The sequence below is a fragment of the Seriola aureovittata genome, chromosome 5 (genome assembly GCF_021018895.1).
Source record: "Seriola aureovittata isolate HTS-2021-v1 ecotype China chromosome 5, ASM2101889v1, whole genome shotgun sequence".
NCBI lineage: Eukaryota > Metazoa > Chordata > Actinopteri > Carangiformes > Carangidae > Seriola > Seriola aureovittata.
In genome coordinates this window covers 27,876,093-27,903,767 of record NC_079368.1, presented here as the reverse complement: position 1 = coordinate 27,903,767, position 27,675 = coordinate 27,876,093, and the positions used below count along the sequence as shown (strand labels likewise).

General features: G+C 40.7%; 1 protein-coding gene across 2 annotated transcripts in view; it reads left to right on the top strand.

Moving 5' to 3' along the window:
- ccser1 (coiled-coil serine-rich protein 1) overlaps window positions 1–27,675 on the top strand; it is a 117,945-nt gene that overhangs the window by 23,176 nt on the left and 67,094 nt on the right. For both annotated transcript variants that reach the window (XM_056375872.1, XM_056375873.1), the window contains exons 7-8: window positions 15,277–15,451; window positions 22,451–22,528. In XM_056375872.1, the coding sequence (XP_056231847.1) occupies window positions 15,277–15,451; window positions 22,451–22,528 (253 nt within the window). The remainder of the gene's footprint in view (window positions 1–15,276; window positions 15,452–22,450; window positions 22,529–27,675) is intronic.

The window sequence follows — 27,675 nt, the reverse complement described above, 5'->3', positions numbered from 1 at the left end:
CATGCTAACATTTGGTAGTTGGTACTAAACACAGACTACAGCTGAGTCTGGTGAAAATGTCATTAGTTTTGTAGGTGTTTGGTCATAAACCACAGCACTGGACAAATTACAATTTTGACCTCATGATGGCACTAGATAAAATGTTGTTGCATCACCAAAGTTGTTATTATTCATCCTGAGGGAGGGCGTGAATGTGTAGACCAAAAATCCATCCAATAGTTGTTGAGAAACAGTATTTTAGTCTGGATACAAGTGGCGGGCTGACTGACCAACAGACTGATATTTCTGTCCCTAGAGCCATGTTTCTAGTGTAACTACACTCAAAATCTATTCACTAAATTCACATTTAAATCATGGTATCCCTGAGTGATGACCTAATTAGCTCTTACATATGCCACCTTTATAACAACCCAGTAGTCTGCATTAAGTCTTAACGTTTTACTCCAAGCCTCCAGAATTGTAGACACATCATGAAATTTGACAGTGCGTGTGCTTCCAACAGCGAGACAGTGACATGATATACTGGGCTTAGGGAGAAGTGTGTGTTCAGTTAATTTCTTCACAGCAAGGGAGCAGTTTTTATCGCTGAAGTGCAGAGCAGCAGAGTAACCTTCGTAAATATTAAATAAAGACTGGATGGAGAGAGTGGCTACACTTCAATAAAGTAGACAAATCACACCATTGAGGAATAGATATTCTCTCTTTTGATTCTCTTTTTGGATTTCGAAGTGAAATTAAACATTATGGTTTATTTAAAAAAAAAAAAAAAAACATATAATCCATACCAGTAAAACATGTTTTGATCGTTTTTTACTCTGGAAATCGGGGGGCAGGTTACATAATGGAGCCAGGTCTAAGTTTGTTACCATGATCAACATGTAGCTGTTGGCAAGTGTTAATTTCCCACTGTGTTAGCTCAGTTTCTGATTTCTTCTCACAGAACATTTTCACACAAATTTTGCCGCAAAATGTGTTAAGTCTGTGAGTGAAGGAGCTCAGATTGGAGAGGGGAAAGAGAGCAAAATGTGTTTGCCGAGGGCTTGCTCACCGTCTTTCTTTCTCTCTCTGTCTCTCTTGCTCTTTGTCTCAGGTTCCACATTCCCTCGAGGGGACATTGATTTGCTGGAGGCAAAGCAAGCTCCCTTCTGTTCACACACAAGAAAACACAAATACACACACACACACACACACACACACACACACACACACACACACACACACACACACACACACATATTCACCTGTCAGTCAGTCAGCCTGTCCAGAGAGAGTATCAGCTGCAGGATACTGCTGGCTGTCTGACAGGCTGCACAGAACATCTGCTGCACACACACACATGCACAGTCTTGTGCACGCATACCTCCTCTTTGATGTATGACAGTTGAATGATTTTGATGGCAGACATTTAATTCTCTGTGCTTATGACTTTGTAAACATTAACACCACAGTAACAAAGCTACAGCAATAACAGCCATGTGCTAAATATTAGTTTTCATGTTTTGTGGCTGCAGAGGTGAGTAGAGGAAGAGAGACAGACAGAGAGGGGGAGATGTAAGGAGAGAAGGGAGAAAGGAGAGACTGGAAATATCAGAGTCCTTTGTCCTATATTCACTTGAATGTAGGACAAAGAAATATGGAGTCACATTGTCCCTCATCATCTCATACATGCTGCAAAGTAGCTGGTGAACAGAGATCAACAGAGACACAATGTACTCTACAGTAGTTTTTAATCATGTAATAATTGACACCTCTAGATAGAACTGAAAGGGTGAGAATAAAGGAAGAGTAGAGAGTTTAAATGCTGAAAACACCAAATAGATGCATCTTAGATAGATGTTCTCGGGCTGCAACTAATTGATGAACCATTTTGTAAATAAAATGTGTCGAGAAAGTGAAATGCCCATTATAATTTCCCAGACTCCAAGGTGACATTTGCAAATGTCATATTTTGTTAGACCAACAGTTTGAACCCCAAAGGTTTACCGTTATAGATCTAAAATAGCTGAAAATTTATAAATTTGAATCTAGAAAAGCAAATGTTTTGTGTTTTGGCTTAAATAAAAAACCCAAAAAAACAAGTGTCACAATAGTCACCAATTAATTTTCTGTCAACCGAGTTCATTTGAGTATCTGACCAATTGTTGCAGCTTTAGTTGTTTCCGCTACAATGACTTTTCAAAAACCTCATAGTAAAAAACAGTTTTTAGAATAAATCAGATTTGGGTCTGATTCATATTAGCAGAGTGTAGTGTTGCTCTCTAATGACCTTTTCTCACAGCAGCTATGTTTGCTGCTCTTTCATGGTTGCATTTCATATTTAAATGCTGTATACAGGAAACATATTGACAGAATGTAGAAGCGGCAAAAATATTTTTTTGGTATTGACTATTTCGTTTCATGAAGCCGTCTTCAGTGTGCTATGCTCTTTTGCCAGTTGCAGTACTTACTTTGGATAACATTGCCCATATCCACTGCAGGACAATAATGAGTGTGCGTCAGTGCCTTTTGGTTGGCGGGAGAAGGGGATGCAGGGGGTATTGAGACAAGCGAATGCTGAAAATTTGCTTGTGTGATGTTTCCTCAATATCTATTTTCTGTTAAGACTCCTCCCTCGTCACTCCTATAGGAAAAAGACACAGGAAATTCAATTTTGACAGTAGGTATATAGCTTTTCTGTTGCTATGGTAACGGCGGTCTGTCTGTTGAGTGTTCCCCTTCCCTTACTCTTTTCTTTTCCCTTATCTCTTTTCATTGCTGTGTATTATTATGCAGAAGACAGGTAGTCTGAGGAGACAACATGCAAACACTCAGGGGTGTCCTTGTCTGTCAATATGCAGTGAAATCTCATAAAAATCTCAATTCCCATATTTCCACTTCTGATTTGACGATTAAAGCATCTAAAACAATCACAGTCTTCCATTGGCATGATAAGACTTATATCAACAAATACACATACTACATATACTTTAAAACATGAATGTCCTACTACATGCTTCAAGCTACAGGGTCACTTCAGCAGTCCGTCATTCTCAGTTTGTACTTTTTATGTGTTACTGTTATTGCGTTAACTCATTTTGTGCCCAGCTGAATATAAGAAAAATGGAGCAAGTGAAACAAAATCAGCCGGGGCTTGTCAACTAAACCCAGCGTACACAGAAAGTGAGAAGGCGTGTTATGATACGAAAAGACACCATCCTCTCCCATTTGGGTTGGTGTGGTGCATGGTGATACACTTTCAATTGGCCCTGTAGGCTCCCACAGAGTCATGTAATGCATGATTATATAGAATTCACTCACATACACACATAAACAGAGGAACAAATTTGTTGAATGTTAATATGATTCATAAAGTATTTGAGCCAAGTTGTTTTCTAATCCCACCTGAGTTGATACAGTCAGCAAAAATAACACACATCTCCTCCTACAGTAAGTCATATGCTGACAGACATTCACTCATATGCACACATGCATATTTATAAAAATAGACAAGCATAAAAAATCCAACTGAGTCTTGGAGTGGAGCTGGGGACAGATAAAATGCACTGCAGCCTGATTTTCAGACACATAGACAAACACAGCATATAGTGGGAGTTGGTAGGAACAGAGTAAATTCTCTCCTCCCTCTCTCTGTTCAATTTGCAGGTGATGCCAAATGATGCCAAATTTGTTATTCCAACAAGCGGTGATGAAACTCTTTTATCTTGTATTAATCTGTTGTTATTATGTTTTCGGGTTGTCCGTCCACCGATCCCATTCGCGGGATTCAGGCGATATCTCAGGAACACCTCGAGGGAACGTCTTAAAATTTGGCACAAATGTCCATTTGGGCTCAAGGATGAACTGTTTTTTCTTAAACTTTGTTTACTGCGGTTTGTCTCTTTTTTGGCAAAGGCATTAGACCCAAATATGAGTGTAGGGAGGAGGAGAGAGAGTCTGTCATTGTATCTCTACAAAAGTGAACAAAAAGAACAATTACACTTGGATGGATAGTGAAAAGGCATCTGCCATTCTGCCATCATGATATTATCATGTGTATTATTAACATGATATCAGTGTTTCATTTTTTAAATATCACGGTTATCGTCAGTACCAGTATATGGCAACACCCCTAATCTGGCACAAACGTGCACTTGGACTCAAGGATGAGCTGATTACATCATGGTCAAAGGTCAAGGTCACCGTGACATCACAAAAATTTTTTCGGCTGTAACTCAAGAATGAATACACTAATAATGACAGATACATTGAATACCTTTTATTAAATATACAGTGTACATTATATACATACAGTATATTATATGAATTTGGACAGACTTGGGTGTAAACTGCAACTTGACTTGAGGCGTAGAACTGCAATGTCGTAATTCTAGTTTACATTGTGCATATACATCAAAGAAAATGTGTCAGTTATTTTTCAGTGTTTCTGATGCATTCCTTTGAAGGGGATAGTTTTTTTGTTCACACAGTCTGTGCCCACAGATTGCTGGTGTTAACCGAGCATCATGCTCCTCACGGCGCTCTGAGGCGCCCTCATCACTCCTCAGAGGAAAAAACAAGGGGTATATGCTGTGACGTTTTAAATTTTCAAACCAGCCTAATAGGCTAAACATGTTCAAAATCCTGCAGTGTGTATCTGTCGTCATGCATATTTCTTTTGTGCATTGCTGTTGTTTAGCTTCTAATTTACAACACTCTATTACTGTTTATTAAATGTTCAACACAAGGAGACTAATTAGTGCTGGCTTTCAGTTTTTCTCTTGCTTTGAGTGAGAACGTGTGGTTCTGATTTGTAACGCAGAGAAAAATATTTGATTGGCAATGAATAAATCATTTCTTCGCTCCGTTAGTTTTTTTTTTTGTCCTATGGTCTTTTCCAGAAATGAAAGGAATTATGAAAGTGGTATTCACTGTTACACTTTTGTGAACAGATGTAAGACATATAACAGGAGGGATTGTTTTCCTGTACTTTAATGTCGTTTTGCAGCATCAGGAGGATATTTGAAAAACAAAGAGGTGGAGCTCTTTTGTTTTTGGTTCTTCATACATTATCTGCCTCGTGTGTCTTTATCTTGTCTCTTTTTGTTGTGGACTACAGCACACTGTATGTCGATTGTGAGGGTATTTTTGATTCAACATGCTGGGAATAGAGCACGGTTCTAAGAAAATGTACTGCAAAATGCTAATTGATACATCGAGATGTTTCTCAACCTATTGATTTCTCAAACACATTCCCTCTACCACTGACCAAAAACATACTTAGAACGCACTGTTTCTCATAAGAAGTTTTTGCTGATAAAACTTCCCTCATTCATGTCTGTAGCAACTAGCATCAAAAAGCCTCTTTACAGCAGTCATCACTATACTACAGCTTTTGTTGTCAGAGGCTTTTAAGTTTGGCTAAGGTCATGTAAAGTTTAAAGGAATAGTTCATCATCTTGGGATATACACTTTTTTTGCTTTCTTTCCAGAAGTTAGATAATAAAATCAATATGATTCTAATGACTGTGTGCCAAGTGGAGAGATGTTTATCCTAGCTTAGTATAGATACTAAGCTTAGGATGGGAACAGCTAGCCTGGCTCAAAGCAGAAATGTAAAAACACTAAATTGTGGGTGTTCTGACTGTTTCTTGGCAAACAGTAGCTGGATGCAGTGACAACGTACAGCATCCTGAAGTCTTGTTGTCATAGTAATGTTGTCAGGTTTGGTACCACTGTCCCTGTGCGCTGACCAAAACTAAAACCCGTGTTCGCTGACCATATCTGGCGACCCGTGCTATCGCTGGAAGATGCTGCACAGAAGGGCTGGGCGGGCGGCTAAACTTTTGTTCAAGAAGAAAGAAACAGTGTGTTGCTTATACATTTCTGTTTGGGTGTGGATTAAACAAAAGAAATCCAATGTTTTAATTAGTGAGCTTTTAGAGGTGTCAGTAGGCGTATATTTGAACTTTGACTGTTTTCCCAGCACTGGTAATACAGACAGCTCTCATAGATCCTATTATTAACTTGTGTAAGTGTGCAATAAATTATATGTGGAGTACACAATCAAAGCAAGATTCCACTTGCTGTCATTGTAGCCTTCTATATGCATAATACCTAATTAGGGAACTCACAGCTATTTTGAATAAACAATCATTTGCATCTTTATATCTTACTCACTGTCCCTCTATGCATAAATATACGGCGTACTTCAGCATTGCAGTGGAAACAGTATTTAAAGAAATGAGGATTAAGAGCATACATTCCTGTATCCTGGATTATAGAAGCTTATTCCTGGCGCCTTTGCACATTTACATTTCATTTAATCAGAATCAGAGCTTATGCAGGTGATTGTAACGGGGAAAAAACTGTATGCACCAAGTCAAAAAAAAAAAAAGATGACTAATAACTGAAGACTAAAACATCCAGAATTGATAAGGGGATATTGGTAAACATTTATTTAAGAATATCATGTGTGAACATTTGAAAACTATTTAACACAGATCTTGAGTGCAGTTTGTCACAGTGAAGGCAAGATGACTGTAATGTAAATCATTCGCTCTCGCTATGGAAACTTTTGTTCATCAGTGCTGCTATTCTGTCAAAATAACAACAAATCGGAACTATGACACGTCTTAGATAATATATTTGGTTCTGTGAAAGGAAATTAGGCAGCCTGACAATGACTAGAGGAAATGAGATGAGAGAGAGAGACAGAGAGAGAGAGAGACAGACAACATTTTAATTTATTTCGGTGTTGTTGACGTGGGTACAGACAATGATCATAAAACATTAGCTACACGCGGTGTTTGTCCACTTACCGAGAACATGTCCTAGAATGGGAATTTGCAGCTTAAGTGTACAGATCCACCCCCATGTTTTCTCTCCACGTGTACTACAGCAAAAAACCTACATTTCTAATGCATCTTTTAACAATGTGAGCTCTTGTTGCTCTGTTAAACAGCACTGTTGGATTGACAGCATAATCTTATCTACTCCCGACTGTGATACATATTACCAACTTAGGCTGAGAATAAATTATCATACACTTGCTACATAATGTAGATTTTCATGGTGTTACTGTAATATTTCTTCTGCAAATCTCACCTGAGCGTTTGCACTTTCAGCTTCTTATAGCTGCAGGGTCAGGTTAAGTATAATAAGGCTGAGGTTTCTTGAATAAACACAAGATAAACACATTATAAGGTAATTGAAATATTAGTCCTTTATTATCAGGGCTTTAGAATAAATAATGCAACAATTATCATGTCCTTAAGTAATAAATAGAATAGATAAACATTCATGTGCCCTCCAAATAATAATTCCCTTTGGGTGGGGAATTTCCATTTTTTAACATGAAATTGTTCATTTCAGTTTATAAAAGTCAGCTGGTGGTTGCTATTGTGATCTGTTGTCACCTTTGGCATTCATGCTTTTTTATTCAGTTCTCATTTTTGAAAATTATAAACAGGCAGAGGAGCGATCACTATATCACGGTAGAAGATATCCTATAGCGCTCAAAAGAGTAACATGTCTCAGATTTCATGGGGAAGACATTCTTGGAAGTGAACCTTTAGAACTCATAGTGTTTTTTTGGTGAGAATGTTCTACTTTAGGGGAATATTGCTTTGAGTCATTAATACGGGATAAAATTTTGGTCAATTTGGCTCAGCAATGTTCTCTGAAACAGGAAAATATAATGTGATACATGGGACCAATATTAAATAGATCTCTCAAAGCAGCAAGAAGTTTTGATAGTAATTAGTGCAGGTAAGTTCTGATAATCTCCCCCCACAAAAAGCTACAGTTGTGGTTTTCAGCCTCTTTGTATGGGATTAACATCACCATACTCACGGATGCCAAGATAGTGGGGAGTCTCATAAATTAAGTGATACCAAGTCAGGGAGAGAAAAATATAGTAAAGGTTAAGAAGAAGCAGAGATTTCTTGGGAAACAAGCACAGATTCAGAGTGCAGAGAGCAAAGGAAAGCAGGAAAGGACAATTAGGTTAATCAGAAAGTTACCCCTGCCATATTACATTAGTTTTATATTCCCTCCCTTTCTGTGTCTGAAGACTTGAATTCACCATTAGATTCACTGCCCGGAGCTCGGCTTGTGCTCACTCTTTAGTCACAGATGCACTTTATGTCGGAGATGAGTTTAATGGCAGCATTAAACATCCGTAGCCTCAGGTGCTGAATGCAAATGAGTACACTGTGTCTGTCAGGTGGAAAGAAGGAGTGACAAATGAGGACAATCATTCTCCCATAGCTGTGGTATAATGTTGCGCTTTACTTGAGCATGCACACAAGCACATATATGATGCACAGATGTCTACATTATTACACACATTTACACAGCCAGACACACACACACACACACACACACACTGTATATTGGATTGTCCCCATAAATATGTTCCTCATTGTCAGTAAAAATTTAATGAGGGAAAAGTTGGCATAAGGGACTGGCTGTCTTTCTCGCCATGTCTCAGTGTTAAAGTGTCCTTTATTATTATTACTCCTGAAACAATGCAGTCTTAATATTGCTGACAGACAAGGGTGTGACCCACTGCTCCTTACTGCTGCTAAAGATAATGCACTTCAATCACGCATAATTTATTTGCTGAGCCGTCATTGTTTGTCACTTCACACACTAAACTGAACATTATGTTAACCCAGACTTCGAGGTGTGCGCATATATAGGGCTGTGTGCCTCTTCATTGTTGGCCCTGTGTGTGTGTATCGTTTATGGCCTGTGTGGACGTGCCTACTCATGTGCATGTGCAGGTGTGTGTCAATGCTGGGAGCCAATGGCCGAGTAATATAACCCTGTGTGAGTGGTAAAATAATGAAAGTCATAAAAAGGCAGATAATTGGCTTTTTCAGGTTGGTGAAATGGATCACTTCTAACGCTGCTGTTGAGAAATGGCTGCTGAGGGAAGAGGAGTGAGTCACAAGGATAGAGAGGAGAGTGCAGGGGAGGGAAAGACAAAAGGTGAAAAACTATACATTGAAAGGAGAGGAGAAAACAGAAAAGGAGAGGACAGGAGCAGGGGAAAAGAAAGTGGGATAAAAAGGAATGAGGGGGATAAAAATGTATTTTAAGAACAGGAGCAAAAGACAAACAATGCAAAGGAAGGGGGCATCTTTCGCACTCTGCCCCTCTTTACTTTTCCTGCCTTTGTGTAATTAGTCTGAAAAGACTGTAAAGGGAAAATCAAATGGTACTTTAATCCATGTATTCTGTTGTAATTAGCTCCACACTCACATGTTCATGCAGTACCAGTTTTAGCCACTAGCTGGTGTAATACTACATCTTTATGAATTCAAATTAGCACTTTGTCCACTTATGTAATCTTCTAATTGACTCTTATCTCAGAGTTTTATTCTCTGCACTCACATACATATAACCTGTTCAGAGGAGTAGTGTGTGTGTGTGTGTGTGTGTGTGTGTGTGTGTGTGTGTGTGTGTGTGTGTGTGTGTGTGTGTGTGTGTGTGTGTGTGTGTGTGTGTGTGTGTGAGAAGGACAGAGCGAGTGAGCGAGCGAGCTGTAAAAAAGAGAAATAGAGTGAGAGTGTCGGGCTATCGGCTCATGACAGTGAGAAGACAGATGACCCTGAGTAGAGGAACGGCCTCCCTGCCTGTATAACATCTATCATCACTGAACAGACTTGTCTTCAACTGTGCTGTGCACTTCCTGCTGTGTGTGTGTGTGTGTGTGTGTGTGTGTGTGTGTGTGTGTGTGCGTGCTCTTGCGCGTATATGTGTGGGGTAATTACCTGCAGATGAGACTTGTGCTTAGCTGGAAAACAACTTTGTCGATTCTGTAACTGCAGTCAAAAATATATGCTTCGACATGCTCATGTGCATACACACACACGCACGCACACACACATGCGCACACTTGCATATACTGCACACACAACAATGGGAGCCCAGCAGTCTTTGCCAGTGCTGCTGTCACTGAAGTTTTCTTTCCTCTCTCAGTGAAACCAGGATTTCTTTCAGTTCAACAAGTATCCTGCACAGTTTATTCTTCTGAAACTCCTGAAGTTGGATTTCAGGTCTAAAATATCACAATCAAAGTGGGCATCAACTGCGGTGGTAGCAAATAGCCTATTGCTGGTACAATCCTCCTAAAAATTCATCAAGTTATTCTTCACATTTGCAAAATATGATAGTTTTATTCCTACAATATCTGCTTTATTAAGGTATTAACACATTGCTAAGTTTAGAGTAACATTTTGGTCATGTTTAAATATTGCACATGTAAAGACTGACTTCTGTCACAGAATGAGCTGCGATGTGAACTTTGGTGTCTCTTGTCAAAGTCAAGGATTTTGTGCAGCATATCTGTCTCACATTAAATTCACATCCTTAATTTTGCCTTGCACTACTTGACCTACTTGCTGCATTGGCGCTGAATATTGTCAGTACATACAAAATGCTGTTGGAAGTTACTTGCAGATTGTTGCAGTTTTTCATTGGAGATAAAGCTGGCTAATTTGTTGAAATAATAAAATCATCACAAAGCGCCGTTTCTACTGCTACAGACAGCTTGGCAATGGACCCAGAAATGACTGTGAGATTTACTGGTATTCCCATTTTGTAAAAATGTTGCCCACAGTAAAAAACATTTACAGCCCTCAGCTGCTTAGTTTAACCAGAAATATTCCACTTCTATTCCCCTGAAACAGTAAATGCTTTCCATAAGGGCACCTCTATGATTATTGTTTCAGGGGAGGTGAGTGTTGTTTCAACCCTTCTCCCACTCATTTTCTTATAGCTCTGTGGATTTGATGTTCACCATGCAGGTAAAAGAAGAATCCAAACTTGAACCCTGGTGAAAGCTAGAGAAAGGGCTGCAGTGTCAGGCTCAGAGAATCACAGAGAAGAAGAAAAACAGACAACACATAAAAGAAACTTTTTTATGGCACTGCCACTTGACACAAACTGTCAGAGAGAAGAGTGCATGATTGATCATTTGTAATTTATCCACACTCAATTCATCCCGTCTAGATAGCAGGGTGGACCAACAGAAAAAATAAATGGAGAAAGTTCATTCTAACTTCAGATGCCAAACAGGAACAAAAGCTGCAGTTTAAGAGAGGGGGAAAAAAAGCACCCATGGCTGCATGACAGACAGAGCTCACCTGTCCTCAAAAGACAGCAGGCTTCATCGACATTTGTCTGAGGTGCTCAGCAGGATCCCTGCGGGGACACCTTAGGCTTTGATACTGCATCGGTTCAGTGTAGAGGTTGTCAGAGTGATGGGGGGGGGGTGAAGGGGCAAGGGGAGTGCTGTAGAGACGAGAGACGAGGGTCTGGGCGAAGGGTAGGGCGGGGGGCAGATGAGGGAAGTGTAGATGAACAAAGAAAAGTAAGAAAGAGACGGGGTTAAAGATTGATGAACACAAAGAGTGAGAAGGAGGCGTAGACAGAGAGAGGCGTGGTGGAAGAAGGCAAATGGATGACAGTGAAAAGAAAAAAGAAGGGCAGGATGGTGAACCTGTGAACAATTCAGTATGAGGGCAAATGACGGAGCAATTCGGTATGACCTCTCCGGTGAGAAGTCTTTGGAGTGGCTTATGTTGATTGATATTTTAGTGATATGGCCTTGTTTTACTCAAAGAACATTTTTCCTTGAGAATTTGCTGTCTGACTTAATGCACCCCACCACTGTTTACTTGGTTATTTTCCTGGGAGAATGGGACAAAAGGCATCTAATTTCCTCTCACCTCTGCTCTAAATGGCTATCAGTCAAAGTGAACACAGTCTGTCGACGATAAAGAGCTCCTCATTTCTGCGATTATGTCTGCCTCTCTTTACTGCCACCCCTCCCCTTCTTACTTTTCTTGATATGCAGACTGTGAACTCGCTGGTTGTCTTCGTGGTTTTTCAGACAGGAGGTTGGTATTTCTCATCTCACCTTTTGAAAATGTCATAACGAAGGTGAGATACACAGTCCCCCTTTATGCACTTCTGTCAAAATATCACAACTTGGCAGGGAAATGTTAATGCAAGAATTTAGCTTATTCAAACTCCTTCGATTAATGTGTTGGAAAATTGCAGTTGTTTTTCCAGTTTCTTGGTGCCAGTTTTTATTTCACTACATGAAATGGCTGAACTGTTCATAACCATGAATTTGAGCTTTACTGTCACTCAACTAGGGATGGGGAACATTTCTGTGTTTAAAGCATCTTGAGATTGTCCAACATGGTAATGACCTGAAACTGCTGTAACTGCATGGTATGGTACGTTTGCCTGTTTTCATGTCTGTACTATAGTTTGTATCATCCTATTGTGCTTGCAGAGTGTTTGATTAGATACTGTAAGTCGGAGGAAAACCTCACAAGCAATCAACACTCAATGAAAAAACTGAAAGTCAAATTTTTATCATTGTGTGCTTGTGAGAAAGGAACAACACAGTCTGTTTGTCGTTAATAGTTTTACTCTTTCAGAACACATTGGCCTTGGAGCTGAAGATTAATTTGGCTTTTGTTATGTTCCCAGTTTTGACATTTGGAAAATCTCTTTGGGCCAAGTAAGACTCATCATACACATTGTTATTGATTGAAAGGCTGACTGCAATTGGATTTTAATTGTTGTCAATTGAGAAAGGACTTTTCAAAAGTTCACTTTCCAGCGTTTACTGAACTCAGGATTGAGGGTATTTTTACTTAGAGTCAAATACTGCTGATTATTTGCTTATTATTGCTTTTGAATTGCAAATCTCAAATTGCACTCTTACCAGTGTTCTTCATTAGATTTTCTAAATTTGAATTCTTAGCTAACCAGACATCTAATTATGCCAAGTAACTTTTTCACAGTAATTATGCCCATGAGCATATCCAGGCTAGGTTAAGAATAATTATTATTTATTGCTGTGCAAAAACACTGCTAAGTGTACCCATGGTCATCTGTTAACCCATAGGGTCAATGTTAATCCTAAAATGAGAATCTCTGCAACTTTTCTTACACCATAATTATCAAATAGTAAAACATCAAAATTCTAAACCACAACAGCTGTCATACACCCATGCAGTTACATTCATAATTGCACAAAACTGTCAAAAAGTAAAATGTTGAATTTGTTTCCGTGATGTATTTGACGTTGGCCAGACTTAACAGACCGAATTAAAACATCAGTCACATCATTCTTCAGTTGAAACTACACAACAGAAGGAAAGCTTGATCTTTGCTTTGAGACTGTTTTCATGGCTGGTGGAATATGAAGTAGTCTTACATCATAAGTTAGAAAATATGCTTCTGGTGAAACTTAAACTCTAAAACTGACATAAGAAGTAAAGGTGGCCCCGAGCAATGAATGACTATGAACACGTAGGTTTTATAGATAAGGTCAGCGTTTGTAGTTGTGCTGCCTTGATTGAGCTTTAGTGTTGGCTGGAAGGCAAAAAAAAAAAAAGATGAAGAATGTGGCGACAGTGAGCAACCCTGACTCCTGCTGAAAGTTCCTCCCAATATATGTCCTGTGCTCTACCAAATAGGTGGTGAAGGTAAGACAAAGAACAGAGGCCATGTACCAGAGACCAAAGACGCTCCAGAGGCCTGTTTACTGTTTAATCCACTGTGTTCTTATATGGGACAGATAATTAAAACAGTGCTCTGGTTGATCTCCCCCATGTTGTTTGTGTTCAAATCCAACCCCACACCACCACTAAAGTGTCATTGCAGCATAGAAGAATAGAGAGTGACATTAGTTCAGAGGCTTGTTAATAACCAGGTCTTAAACATTGACTTATGAACTTGTCTTGTCTTTTTGGAGAGATTTCATCTCTTCAGTCTGTCAAGTGGCCAGGAGCTCTGCTGCGCTTAACTTCGAAAGCTTTGTTAATTAAAAAGGTGTTTGATATGCAGTGCTCCAACTGAGAGATCGTCTGCACACACACACACACACACACACTTACACACCAGCAGTCATACAGTCAGCCGCATGCACAAACACATACACAGGGTTGTTTTTGTAGAAGAATAATTGAGAACATGGAGTAATACAAAACACTAAATTAAGAATGTACAAACGATATGAGAGGGACACACAGACAGGACCACACAGCTGTGATGGGCTGTAATGATTCAGAGCTCTTGACGATGAAGTATCATTTTGAGTTGATAATGATGGTGAGACACAGGATTAGAAGATGGACTCACATGCTTTTGCCCCTTTGATCTTTGAATGTAACAGTGTGTGTGTGTCTACACATACAAGCATTTGAATGTGCTTTTATTTTGTCTTTTTGTGACAGACTTATAGAAATCAGTGCTAATAAATATGGAGGCCGGGGGGGGGGGGGTTGCAGTTCTTGGTCTCCATCCTGACCATTGTAGAAATCTCTCTTCTGTCTGTCTTTTTGTCTTTTCACTCTGTTTTATTCACCAGCATCATGTTTTTTTAATTCCAGGAGGTAGAAGATGAGATGAGATGTGGCAGCTTTAATAAAACTAGTGTGTGTGTATTGCCACTGCTCTCAGTATGATGCAGACAGATCTTTACAATGGCTCTGTAGAAGGTGGCGTTTTCTGTGTTGCATCTAATTGTTCACATTATTGTTCCACATGCTGACAAGTTGTTGTTTAGACCGTTGGGTTTCACAATTCTTTCTATGGGAGCCACACTGGCAGGACACAGTCAATAGGAGAGCCACTTATACCATGGAACAGCGAAAACCACGAAATTCTGCTGTGTGATTCGGAAATGGTCCAACTTACTTGAACCTGGAAACTTTGGTTGCATATTAAAAACAAAGGGTTGGACTCTTGAGGAAAGTTAATCGCTTAATTTTCTTCATGTGTCACACCAACTTGTTTCTTTATTTGTAGTTTGTAGGCTGCACTGCAACCTTGTGTATGAATAGTGTAGATGTTAACTTGGAGTATTTCAGGCATTATGTGTATTGGCTGCATTATCATATAATTATTTTCTGCCGCCAGTTAAAGCTCGGTGAGCCGAAAGAGACTTGCGATTCAAACAAGGAATATCTCTGGTTTAGATCATGTGTGTACAGTTTTGTCAGTCACGCATGATAGCACAAAGGATTCTGGGAACTATTGGAATATTCATGAGAAGCAGTTGATATCTTGATATTACTCTGTAATGTATCATATACACAATCAGTAACCACCAAAGGCATGGATGAGGTTTCGCTGGTTGCCCTGTGGAAAGCGAAGGGGAGAACAGTGAAGACAAGTCAATGGTCAAGTTTTTACACTGACTCATACTTTTAAGATTAAAACTCTTTATTTCTCTCTTTTCCTTTCACTCTATCTCTCCTCCAGGGAGCCCAGCCGTCCCACCAGCCTGCTTCCCGCTGACTGGAGCTCAGGGCTGGGTTTGGGGAGGGAAGATGAGTCCTTACCCCCAGGGCTGGAAGCCCTTCCACTCAGACTGATGCAGCAGGACTGTACTGCCGTCAAAACCCTGCTTTTAAGACTGAGACGGACACTGCAGGAGGTGGGTTACACACATACACACACATACACACACAGACAAATGAAGGCATTAACTCTGAAGATCAAGATTACATCACAAAACATTTTTATATTAAGTGACCCTTAGTGCATTTGATTGTCACAAAGCACATGAATAACACAACTAGAACGTGAAATTCATTTACTATTTCTCATGCGCCACACTGACAGACCCTTCTCTGATCAAGTTATAAATGCATCAAATTGTTTTAAACCAGTAAGGGTAAGGGGTTAGAAAATAATATGAAGCAATTTCATCTGGAACCAAAACAGTGCAGTGCTCCACTGACAAATTCTTCACTCCATGTTTTAATCAGCTCTATTTCAGCTCCATGAAATCATCTCAAAGTGGATGCTTTTCCGCCTGTAAAAGGTCTCCGTAATCACTTTGTCTTGTTAATTTAATCAGATTCTACATTTAGAGGAGGAAACTGGGAGGCTTGTTTGAGCATTTGCCATTATATTCTTTATATGCACACATACACACTCCACACATTAATCCCCCTGTTTTTGAGTATCACTCTGTTCTTTAAATGCTTTTGCCCGCTTAAAGCTAAAGTTTTACCTCAGGCTATGAGGCCATCCTTCAATGTGAATGTCGGGAAACCAGTAAAATTACATCCTCACCATTATAGATGTGATTAGCTGTAATGGTCACTTAGCAAAGCATTGACACGTTGGAACAGCTGCACAAGGTTTAACTGTAAAAATCAGGGAACCATATTGATGGACATCCTGTGCCGTCATGCCGTCTGTTTTCACAGTGGGACTGCTTTTACACTAGAATGTAAATAGAACATAATTATATTCTAGCTTTTAAACTTGAAGAACATTTACATTCTATCATTCATTGAGAAATTTTTATAACATAAAATTCTTATGAATGTGATTTGGATGGTTTAATTAGGGTAATTGTAATTTTCAGATAGCTTGAGTTGGGGCACTTTCTCAGTCATGATGATAAAACACACAATGGACCACTGAATGTAAATTTCAGTTTTATAGTCAATGTCAGGTCAGAATGATAATTCTTCTAACTCTTGGAAAAAGGCTCAGGCCTAAACAATTGTAGTTTTTCAAAGTTTTGTAAGCGCAGCTTGAATAGAACAAGTCATTTGGAAGTTGGTGTTTAGTGGTGCTTGATATATTTTCTCCCGAATGCTGTGTTTCAGAATTAAAGCTCATATTTTCACTAATACCCTTTGTCGTTATGTTTTAAAAGTGTATAATACATTTACATACCAAAGAGGGATATTAGTAATACCATAAGCTCTTGAAGTTGAGCTGAAAGAATATCCATTAGCAATGTCTGCCTGTTGTTTTCTTGTAATCTACATGGGTGGCTGACTCTTATCAAATACAACAATATTATTCAGACCCACACACACACACACAAATACAAATACACAAAAGACATATAAAAGGCTGACCAGCCCTTCCCTAACACCCCACCATTAGTACCTCTAAGCTAAGATCAAAGCTAGCTGTGAGGACCTATCTGTGAATTACAGTCCGCAGAGGCATATGGATGGGTTTTTCCCTTTCTCTTTACTGTTCATCTCTCTGTTTTTCTCCAAAGACCACAGTGAGAGAGAGACATGAGACATGAAAATGATAAAATAATAATTAGTGGAGAGGGACATAAACGAAAGTGGTGATGGAGAGACTAAGGGGGGTACAAGAGAGAGAGAGAGAGCGGGTGCAAAGCAGCAGAACATGAATATGAAAGAGGAGATACTTTGCCCCCTTTGCTTACGCTGTTGTGTCATTAACTTGCAAATTTTGTTAACTTCCATCAGCAGATGTAATCCATTATATCGCTAGGGGAGGGCGACTTGGCATGTCTGTATGCTTTGCATTTTATTTGCTTGACCTTCTGGTATTGAAGCCCTAATCGTCTGTTCTTTTCTTTTGTTTGCCTTAACTTGTAGCTCATCTCCTCTCCTCTCCTCTCCTCTTCTCTCATCTCCTCTCCTCTCCTCTCCTCTCCTCTTCTCTCCTCTCCTCTCCTCTCCTCTCCTCTTCTCTCATCTCCTCTCCTCTCCTCCTCTTCTCTCATCTCCTCTCCTCTCCTCTCCTCTTCTCTCATCTCCTCTCCTCTCATCTCCTCTTCTCTCATCTCCTCTCCTCTCCTCCTCTCTCTCTCTCTCATCTCCTCTCCTCTCCTCTCCTCTTCTCTCATCTCCTCTCCTCTCATCTCCTCTTCTCTCTCATCTCCTCTCCTCTCATCTCCTCTTCTCTCATCTCCTCTTCTCTCCTCTCCTCTCCTCTCCTCTCCTCTCTCTCCTCTCCTCTCCTCTCCTCTCCTCTCCTCTCCTCTCTCCTCTCCTCTCCTCTCATCTCCTCTTCTCTCCTCTCCTCTCATCTCCTCTCATCTCCTCTCCTCTCATCTCCTCTCCTCTCCTCTCTCTCCTCTCCTCTTCTCTCATCTCCTCTCCTCTCACTCCTCTCCTCTCATCTCCTCTTCTCTCCTCTCCTCTCATCTCCTCCTCTCCTCTCCTCTCATCTCCTCTCCTCTCCTCTCCTCTTCTCTCCTCTCCTCTTCTCTCATCTCCTCTCCTCTCCTCTCCTCATCTCCTCTCCTCTTCTCTCATCTCCTCTTCTCTCATCTCTCCTCTCCTCTCCTCTCTCCTCCTCTCCTCTCTCCTCTCCTCTCCTCTCCTCTCCTCTCCTCTCTTCTCTCATCTCCTCTTCTCTCTCCTCTCCTCTCCTCTCCTCTCCTCCTCCTCTCCTCTCCTCTCCTCTCTCCTCTTCTCTCTCTCCTCTTCTCTTCTCTCCTCTTCTCTCATCCTCTCCTCTCCTCTCCTCTTCTCTCATCTCCTCTCCTCTCCTCTCCTCTTCTCTCATCTCCTCTCCTCTCCTCTCCTCTTCTCTCATCTCCTCTCCTCTCATCTCCTCTTCTCTCATCTCTCTCCTCTCCTCTCCTCTCCTCTTCTCTCATCTCCTCTCCTCTCATCTCCTCTCTCATCTCCTCTCCTCTCCTCTCCTCTTCTCATCTCCTCTCCTCTCACTCCTCTCCTCTCTCCTCTCCTCTCATCTCCTCTTCTCTTCTCTCCTCTCCTCTCATCTCCTCTTCTCTCATCTCCTCTCTCTCTCTCTCTCCTCTCCTCTCCTCTCCTCTCCTCCTCTCCTCTCTCTCTCCTCTCCTCTCCTCTCCTCTCCTCTCCTCTTCTCTCATCTCATCTTCTCTCATCTCCTCTCCTCTCCTCTTCTCTCATCTTCTCTTCTCTCCTCTCCTCTCCTCTTCTCTCATCTCCTCTCCTCTCCTCCTCTCTCTCCTCTCCTCTCCTCTCCTCTCCTCTCCTCTTCTCTTCTCTCATCTCATCTCTCTCATCTCCTCTCCTCTCCTCTCCTCTCCTCTCCTCTTCTCTTCTCTCATCTCATCTTCTCTCATCTCCTCTCCTCTCCTCTCCTCTCATCTCCTCTTCTCTTCTCTCATCTCCTCTTCTCTCATCTCCTCTCTTCTCCTCTCCTCTCTTCTCCTCTCCTCTCCTCTCCTCTCCTCTCCTCTCCTCTTCTCTTCTCTCATCTCCTCTTCTCTCATCTCCTCTCCTCTCCTCTCCTCTCCTCTCCTCTCCTCTCCTCTCCTCTCCTCTCCTCTCTTCTCCTCTCCTCTCCTCTCCTCTCCTCTCCTCTCCTCTTCTCTTCTCTCATCTCCTCCTCTCCTCTCATCTCCTCTCCTCTCCTCTCCTCCTCTCCTCTCCTCTCCTCTCCTCTCCTCTCCTCTCCTCTCCTCTCCTCTCCTCTCCTCTCTTCTCCTCTCCTCTCCTCTCCTCTCATCTCCTCTCCTCTCCTCTCCTCTCCTCTCCTCTTCTCTTCTCTCATCTCCTCTTCTCTCATCTCCTCTTCTCTCATCTCCTCTCCTCTCCTCTCCTCTCCTCTCCTCTCCTCTCCTCTCCTCTCCTCTCATCTCCATAACATAACAAAGCACAGTTCTGCATCAGTCATCTTCAAAACAACTGAAAAAGACTGGAGAATGATTTCAGAGGTTACCTTAAATGACTCGTGCAGTGTAATCTAGGCGATCAAGTCTAAAAGTCTGATATCTCCAAGATGTTCTGCATCTGTTCTACTCTGCCAACAGTCACAGCAGTATCACATTCAGTAAATTGTTTCAAAGACTGTCTGAAAATACTGCTTACATATTGGCATGCCCGAATAACCAAAGACACAGAAAAAAAATATAAATTTGAAGGTTGAAATTTACGTTACCCAAAACAGACATTGCCACTGTTTTACAGTTAGGTTTCACTCAAATACCACAAATGTAGTAAATAAACGGCCGTGACTGTGCTGCAGTTTCTGTTGAAAGAGAGACATCTTCTTACATAACGCAGATAATATAAGCTATCAGCTACATTAAGCATTATACTTTTTTCCCACTTGATTGGATATGGCTAATTTGTAAAAAGTGATCTTGCCAACTGAGACAGGTAATGACAGAATAAACAGAAAAAAAGGTGAACAAAAGATAAAAAGTATCAAAACATGCCAGTTTTTTAAGTTGCTGTCAAAAAATGTTGACGAAGGAGTCGCTTACAGAAATCACAGAGGGATGTTTGTCATTACACTGTCATGCATGACCAACAGGCCAGATGATACATCACACCTTAGAATTTCTCTTGTTTATTGTGCATCATATCTGTCAAATTAGCATATTTTACCCAGCTATGAAGGCTCCACCTACCCTTGATTTCTTTTTTTTTTTTTTTCAGTAGTTTATCCTGTTGGAACATTTCTAAAACGCTACTGTCCATGTGTGCATTAATGTTGCCCAGCACAATGATCCCCATTCGTCAATGTCAGCCATGGATTCGAGCAAAACTGTGATGCACCCATTTGTTAAAGCATATACTCACAATCTTTGTGGGCATGGTTGTGCAATATCCACTAATGCACTGCCAGACCCTGTTAGCTTGTGCCTCTGCAGCCCGTCCATCTGTCCCAGTGACTCTTACCCTCGAGGCAGCTGCTTGACTTGTGACAGCAGCTCATTCTTGCTGCCGGTACATCGTCACGAGGATAGCTGTGGATATGATCAAATGTATTTGAAAATGCTGTTGTTCATTACATTTCAGGAGGCGGCATTCACCTCTGCAGTCATTGTTCATACAACTGTTGCTACCCATAAATATCTATAAAAGTCTGGGTGATACATGTAACACTAAACCATTCCTTAGCAGTTTTAGTTTAACATAAGAAATCTTGAAGCCTAAGCTTTAAAAAAAAAAAAAAACTAATCAAAGACACCCATGCAAGGTATTTCCAATTCAATGCCCTCACCCTGTGTTTGCCAGAGAGCTCGAACTAAATTGCATGACAGTGTGTTTTTAATGGTGCTGCCTTCCGATAAAAAGCCAGATGTCAATGAGAGGAGAGAGGCCTTGAATGCATCTTGAGTTATTGGAAGGTTTTCATTTCTTCATTTAACTGATGTGTGAATGTGATTAAAGGGGTGTATCAAGCTACAAAACCTGCTTTCTTTTCTTAGGCCATTCATCATCTTTTAGACATTTAGCTTCTGGGTAGTGCAAGTCATTAAATCCAGAGCTCCCAGCCAGCTTTCCCCCCCCATTCTTAAATCTGAAAGGCTTTTTACTGAACCACATCTAATTGTGGGGACAGTTGTGTGTTAAGGCCTGTGGGACAGGGGTGACCTTAAAGAGAACGTGTAAGCGTTAGAGAGCGAAAGAGAGAGAGACAGAGAGCGTGTGGGTGTCAGTGAGTGTGCGCCTCCCTCTCTCTACATTGGGAAAGGCATTGATCACCAATGACACATTGAGGGCCTGACGCCATAGCACACCTATAATTCTGATAGGGAGGTATGCTTCTTTAAAAGGTCAGCCAAACCAATAAAACATCAAGTTTATGCTGTGCAAAGATTTGGGCTGTCGTTTTTTCCTGAGCTACCTTCAAAACCTGAAAGTTGGCCAAAAATGTGCCAAAACCATCAGGATTTTAGCCTGAAAAGCACCTTTTTGGGACATCTTGATTGTAAGTGTCGTCATCTCTCTCAAACAACAGAGGAGTTGGTTTGCATATAAATCTGCAAAAGGGCAGCAGATGGCAAGACATTTCAGAAAACCAAGTGTGGGGAACAAGTAGTTCATATTTCATTTACCTTTCCCTGTTCCGTGTCATGTCTTTGTCTTGTCTTGTCTTGTCTTGTGTCATACCCTCCTTGTGTGTGCTGTCATGTCCTTACCATGCAGCATTACATCAATATCAGCAGTCCTGGTTGAAGACGGGACTTTATCCTCTCCTGCTCTCCCATCTGTCCTATCATAATCCCTCACAGGTGACATTTAAATCAGCCTCTGCTCTTTTTAAGAAGTGTGTATGTCTGTGTGTGTCCGCGTGGGTGCATGTGTCAGCACAATGCACACTGTGTCACATTAATGTATGCATTGTACTGTATGCAGCTTGTGTTTGTATGTGTGTGTGTGTGTGTGTGTGTGTGTGTGTGTGTGTGGGGGTGTGTGTTCTGGAAGCCCATGTAGCTGGCCCTGCTCTCGGTCAGAGATTATGTGAGAAGCCAAGACAAAAATTACTTTACAACAACATTTTGTTGTGTTTATACAGCAATTTAGCTAAGTTCTCTGAAACCAGTCATTGTACATGTTTTGTGAACCAAAGGGGCTTCCAGTTTAGATTGAGAGACTATCACCCTGCAAATATTCTGTAAAGGAATACAATTACGCTAAGGTTTAGCACCTATCTTGACAGAAGTAGACTATTACGCCTCCCTCTATTTTCCTATCGAACGAGTTCTGTGTGTAATGTTTTTGCCAGTATTTCTTAACAACAAAACAAAGTTGGAAGAATTAAAAGCTAAAATACTTGCAGGCGCAAGTTGTATTTACTGAGACTGATCCTGTAAAACTCATTCAGTGCACATCACTAGCTTACCATCAGCACTTACAATGTATATCACGGACTAATCTTGATGTTATTTTCATATTTATCTTTTTGTCTTTTGCAGAGCACAGAGACGAGTCCTGCCAGCAGCCTCCAGTCTCTACCCATCAGCCCTTGCAGTGAGAAGTCCCTTCCATTTAAGGTAACGTATCACATACAATTTTATGTTGCTTTCTGCATTTCCACAATACTGAAATGTGAGAGAAAAAGAGAGATGTTTACTGGGTGTTTAGTAAGTCACTTGGGCCAACATCTGGCCGAATATCACTGCCATCTGTTTTAAGTGTAAGCAACATCCACATTTTACCTTAGTGTCTCTTTAGTAAGAGAATATTTAAATCGACTTATAAAGCTGGCCAGACACTGTTTGGGTCATCAATTTTAGCCCTGATTGGTCACCCAACTCATTTCAGAATTGGGTGAGATTTCTGCCAGATCAGTTTTCCTTTGAAATGCGGTTTAATGGGTTCACAACAACTGATTAATTGCTGGACCAATCAATGATCTGGCTCTCAAAATATTAGATATTTCTGACACGCCCACAATTTTGAGCAGTTCCATGGCCTGATTGTCCTCATGGCTACTATCACAGGATCTGTAAAGTGCAGTGAGCTTGGTTTAATGTAATTGGAGTAGTATTTTACATACTGTAGGTAAAACTGTAGTCTGTAGTCTCTGTAGTCACTGCTGTGATATAAAATTGAGCAGACAGACTAGATTTGGATATATAATATGGATGCACAATGTGAGCTGCCATGTTGTGGCCAGTTGATTGATCAGTCTGATCAACAGTCTGAGCATATAAGTTTAAGGTTCTGGTCATGCATAAGATGCAATTGAGTCGGTTCTGCTTAAAATGTCATGACAAAATACAGTTTATGCCATCATTTATACGCATACAGTATTTTTGCAGAGTTGTTGTGCTTTTAAGTAGCTGCAAGTCAAACTACACACTTGGCAACATCTACTCACACAACCCTCAAATACACTGAGCCACCCAGTTCAATTAGAAGAACACAGCAGTCTGTCTGTGATCAGAAATATAAAACTGAATCTGCCTTTGATCCATGTGTCTCTTTCAGTTTTACAGGACAATTATGAGCCTTTTTTCCACACCAGCTTCAAATGAATCATAAAGAGATCAAATAGAAAGAAAGAGAGCAAGGGGGTAAGGCAGGAAGGGAGGGAGAAGAAAAGAGAAATATAAAAAAGAGAGTAGCAAAAAGAGTGATAAAAAGCAAGAGAGATGGGGATGAATCGAATGAGAAAGGGGCAAAGTGCTTTGCTTGCCTTGACAGGCCCCAGACCCCCTCTGTCAACCTAGTCCATCATAGCTGTGCGATCTAGATGAGATTTATTACTCTCTGCAGGGAGTGTGTGTGTCAGAGCTAGTGCTCACGCGTGTGTGTGTGTCTGTGTGAGCAGGGTTTAGGTTTACCAAGGGAAGGCTTTTATCAAGCTTTTCCTTGGGATTTAGTTTGGTGGCAGCGGAGTTCTTGTTAGACCGTTAGGGGAGAGGGGAGCAGTGGGGACGAGACTCCTCATACACTCATGCAGGGAAGTTCTTCAAATTTGGTACAGACACTCACTTGGACTCAAGGATGAACTGATAAGATTTTGGTGGGCAAAAGGTCAAAGTTCAAGGTTATTGTGACCTCACGAAACTTATTTTTGGCTGTAACTCAAGAATTCATACGCTAATTATGACACAAGTTAACAAAAATGTCTAATAAGGTAAAATGATGAAGTCATGACTTTTTATATCTGAAAAGTCAACTTCACTGTGATATAATGTTCTGCAAAAACTCTTTTCTGGCCATTATACGGCATTTGATTCAGGAACAGAAGGGGAGATTGTGACAATATATCACATTTGGTCAGATACTGAATTGATGACACTAATCTTGGGTGCCTGTCTTAAAACTGTGGTGACTGTAGAGATGTTCTGTGATGCTGAGTTGAAAAGCCTTCACTACATATATTATATGAGTCTGGAAAGACATCGATGTAAACTCCAACTTGACTGGTTGGCTGAGGCATAAAACCGTGAGGTGGTAATTCTAGTTAATGCCTCTGATGGTGTTTTATTGAAGTGCATTGTATTGAGAGTATTTTGCCTTCCGCCTTTCCTTCACGTGGATGTACAGATTATAAAAGCCCCCTAAAATATAGCCCAGTAAAACACAACCACAAACCAAGGCCCGGATATCTGACACAGTACCAGCAGTGTACTGCTGTGCTAAGTGTACGTGTGTGAGTGTGTGGATGCACTTACATCTGTGTTCCAGTGTGTGTTTTACATATAAATACTGTAAGTCGGTGCAATTTATCAATGTGTCTTAGTTTATGTGCATTTATTTGTGTGTGTGCGTATGTGCGTTTGTGTGTGGGTGTGTGTCTGTGTGTGTGAGGAAGAGAGAGAGAGAGAGAGAAAAAGAGGGTGTTTGTGTGAATGTGTGCCCTCTTTATTGACCTACATGGAGTATCAGTGGCAGTTGGATGATAAGGAAAAATTAAAGATGTGGGGTGGGACACAGCAGGAAAACAGCAACTCTGGCTGAAGCTCTCTCATTGAGACAACTGGGAAAGTGGGACCTGAAGTGGTGGTTTCGTTTGGAAAAAGAGAGAGAAAATGGTCCACATCAAAAATATAAAGACTCAACCCGTAACCGATAAATAATTCAAACTAAAATATCCAGTAATACAGGTGGATCTAAAGGTTGAAACATCTCTCTGTGGATAAAGCTGACAGTGCTGCCATCATAAATCCATTTATTAAAGGTTGACCATCTTTTGTCCTACAAAGTTTTGCAGCAATACAGAAATTGGTTTGAAAAGAACAGGATTCATTCTTGACATTGGAAGAACATGCTGTATCAGATACTGAAAAAGCAAGTCTCATCTCACTTCCTTGGCAGGAAAGGTTGTGTTGGAAGAAAATGTGAACATTTGAGCTCTTCGATTTTCTCACTTCATTGTGTAATATTAAGGAAGTTATGCACCAGTTTATTAAAATTTTGTATGGCAGGCTGTTTTGAGGACCAGGCACCAGCTGACATCCAAGTGTTAAGACAAACTGGACAAAATCATTGCTCATAAACATTGATTGAAAGCAAATCTCTAGGCTTCTATTCAAAATGTATGTATGCAACCTTTTTGAAAGTATTGTTTTTTCCTGTTTGGAAGCATCAATGCTTAATATCCTGAACATCTCCACACCTAACCAGGAGAGGTTTATGGTTTCTCTAAGGGAGAGACTGAGGGAGTGGAAGTGGCATAGAGACTGATATGAAGAGCAGGGAGAAGGCAGAGTTGGAGGAGTTGAGGTTAGACTGGAGAACAAAACAGGTATAAGATTGCTGTGTGTGTGTGTGTGTATGTGTGTGTGTATATATATATATATATATATATATAGAGAGAGAGAGAGAGAGAGACAGAGAAGAGAATGAGTAAGAAGGTAGGAGGCAAAGGCTAACCTTTTGACTGAGCTGGAGGCACGGGAAAGAAACAACATAAAGATAGAGAGGCCGTATTGCATGAGGAGAAGATGAATATGAGGAAATATGTGCAGTGCTGAGAATAGGACATTGTTCTACTTGACTGTACGATAGATTGAGGAGAGAGGGGATGAGGGAGAAAGGCGGTGGGGGAAAGTGTGGAATCTATAGATGAGGTGCATACAAAAGAATTGCAATAGTTTGAGGACGTTAAGTTATAGATAACTCAGTAAAAGAGGAGAGAATGAATACAGGTGTGCAAGAGATGGAGGTGAGAGAGCAAAAAAGAGGGAAGAATCTGAGGTGGAGGGTGGTAGAGAAAGGGGGAAGGGAGGGAAAGAAGAAAAAGAGTGAGTGAGGGAGGGGCGAGAAGAAGAGAATTTGTCCTGGCACTCCAGAAAATGACTCTGTGGGTATAAAAATAATCTACGGTAGCCACCTGAGAGGCTGCAGTGTCACAGTGCGCCCTAGTTTAATTTAGACCCGATGCATGTGACATGATTTTTTACCAGATTTTGTCCCAGTTAAAGTGTTCTACTGTATTTCAGTAGACTGAAGTAAAAAAAATCTCACTCTACAGTTGTTGCCAGAGGTGTATTCAGAGCAACAATGTGTTTAAAAAAAGTCTAGGACAGCAACTTTTGCACCTAATTAATTGACATTTGTGTACATTCACCTTTGTTTCAGCAGACATGAAGAACTTCTTTTTATAGTGAAGCATTTATCATTGTGTCAGATGCTGCATAATTAGAAATTAATAATGTATAATTATAATGACTGCAAATTTATTATTATAGGTCGTTCTCCACACCACGGCTACAGTATGAGAGGGTTAAAAGAATACATGTGCAAGAATATGCATCAAGATACGAGTTTCATGTTTCAATAAACAAACAATCAAAATAAACAGTCAGTTACATCACATATCATCATACGCAGCACCAAATATAGACATTTACAAAATGTCATTTGGAATAAAGCAGTAACACAAAACAGGCAGCCAGACTCATCTCTCTATCTTTCTCTCCACTTTGTCTCTTTTTTTGGCTCTCTCATCTCTCAGATAACCTTTTCCCCAAACACTGTTTCTGTCTCTTGTCTGAGCCTCACACTAACAACTGGGATGGCCAGTTTCTCACGCACACTGTCACAATCTGAAGTGTATTCATGTGTGAAAGAGGGAGAGAGGTGATCAAAAGACATGTCAGGAATGTTTTTTTGTGAATTTCGTCACACACACACACACACACACACACACACACATATATATATATATGTATATATGTGTATATATATATATATATATATATATATATATACACACACAAAAGCTCAGGTGTCAGTTGCTCTGAACATCAAGTTTCCAGCAGCTTTTTTCTACTTTCGTAACATGCTGATGTCAGCTCATTACAGATTTCATTATAAACAAAGTGGTCCTGTTGTAATCTCCGTTGCTTGCTGTCCACTCTCATATTTCGGATCGAAATTCGTGCTCGAACGTGTACAGATGGATTTGAGAAGTTGCCATTTCTAATCAGTTATGTTGCGTTACTTGGTAGTTTTACAGTTTGCTTTCCGAACCTCCACACCTGTAAGAGGATGAGGCGGTGCTCACAAGCGCTCGGTGCAGCAGCTCAGCAAACTTCTGGAAGTTGGCCAATCAGAAGAAAGTGGGCCTTTGGGAGGGGGGGGGAGGAGAGGAGGGGGGGGGGGGGGGGGGGGCCTTAAGGAGCCCGGAGCCAATACTGCCTCTTTCAGTCGGCGGCTCAACTGAGAGGCTGCATAACAGACA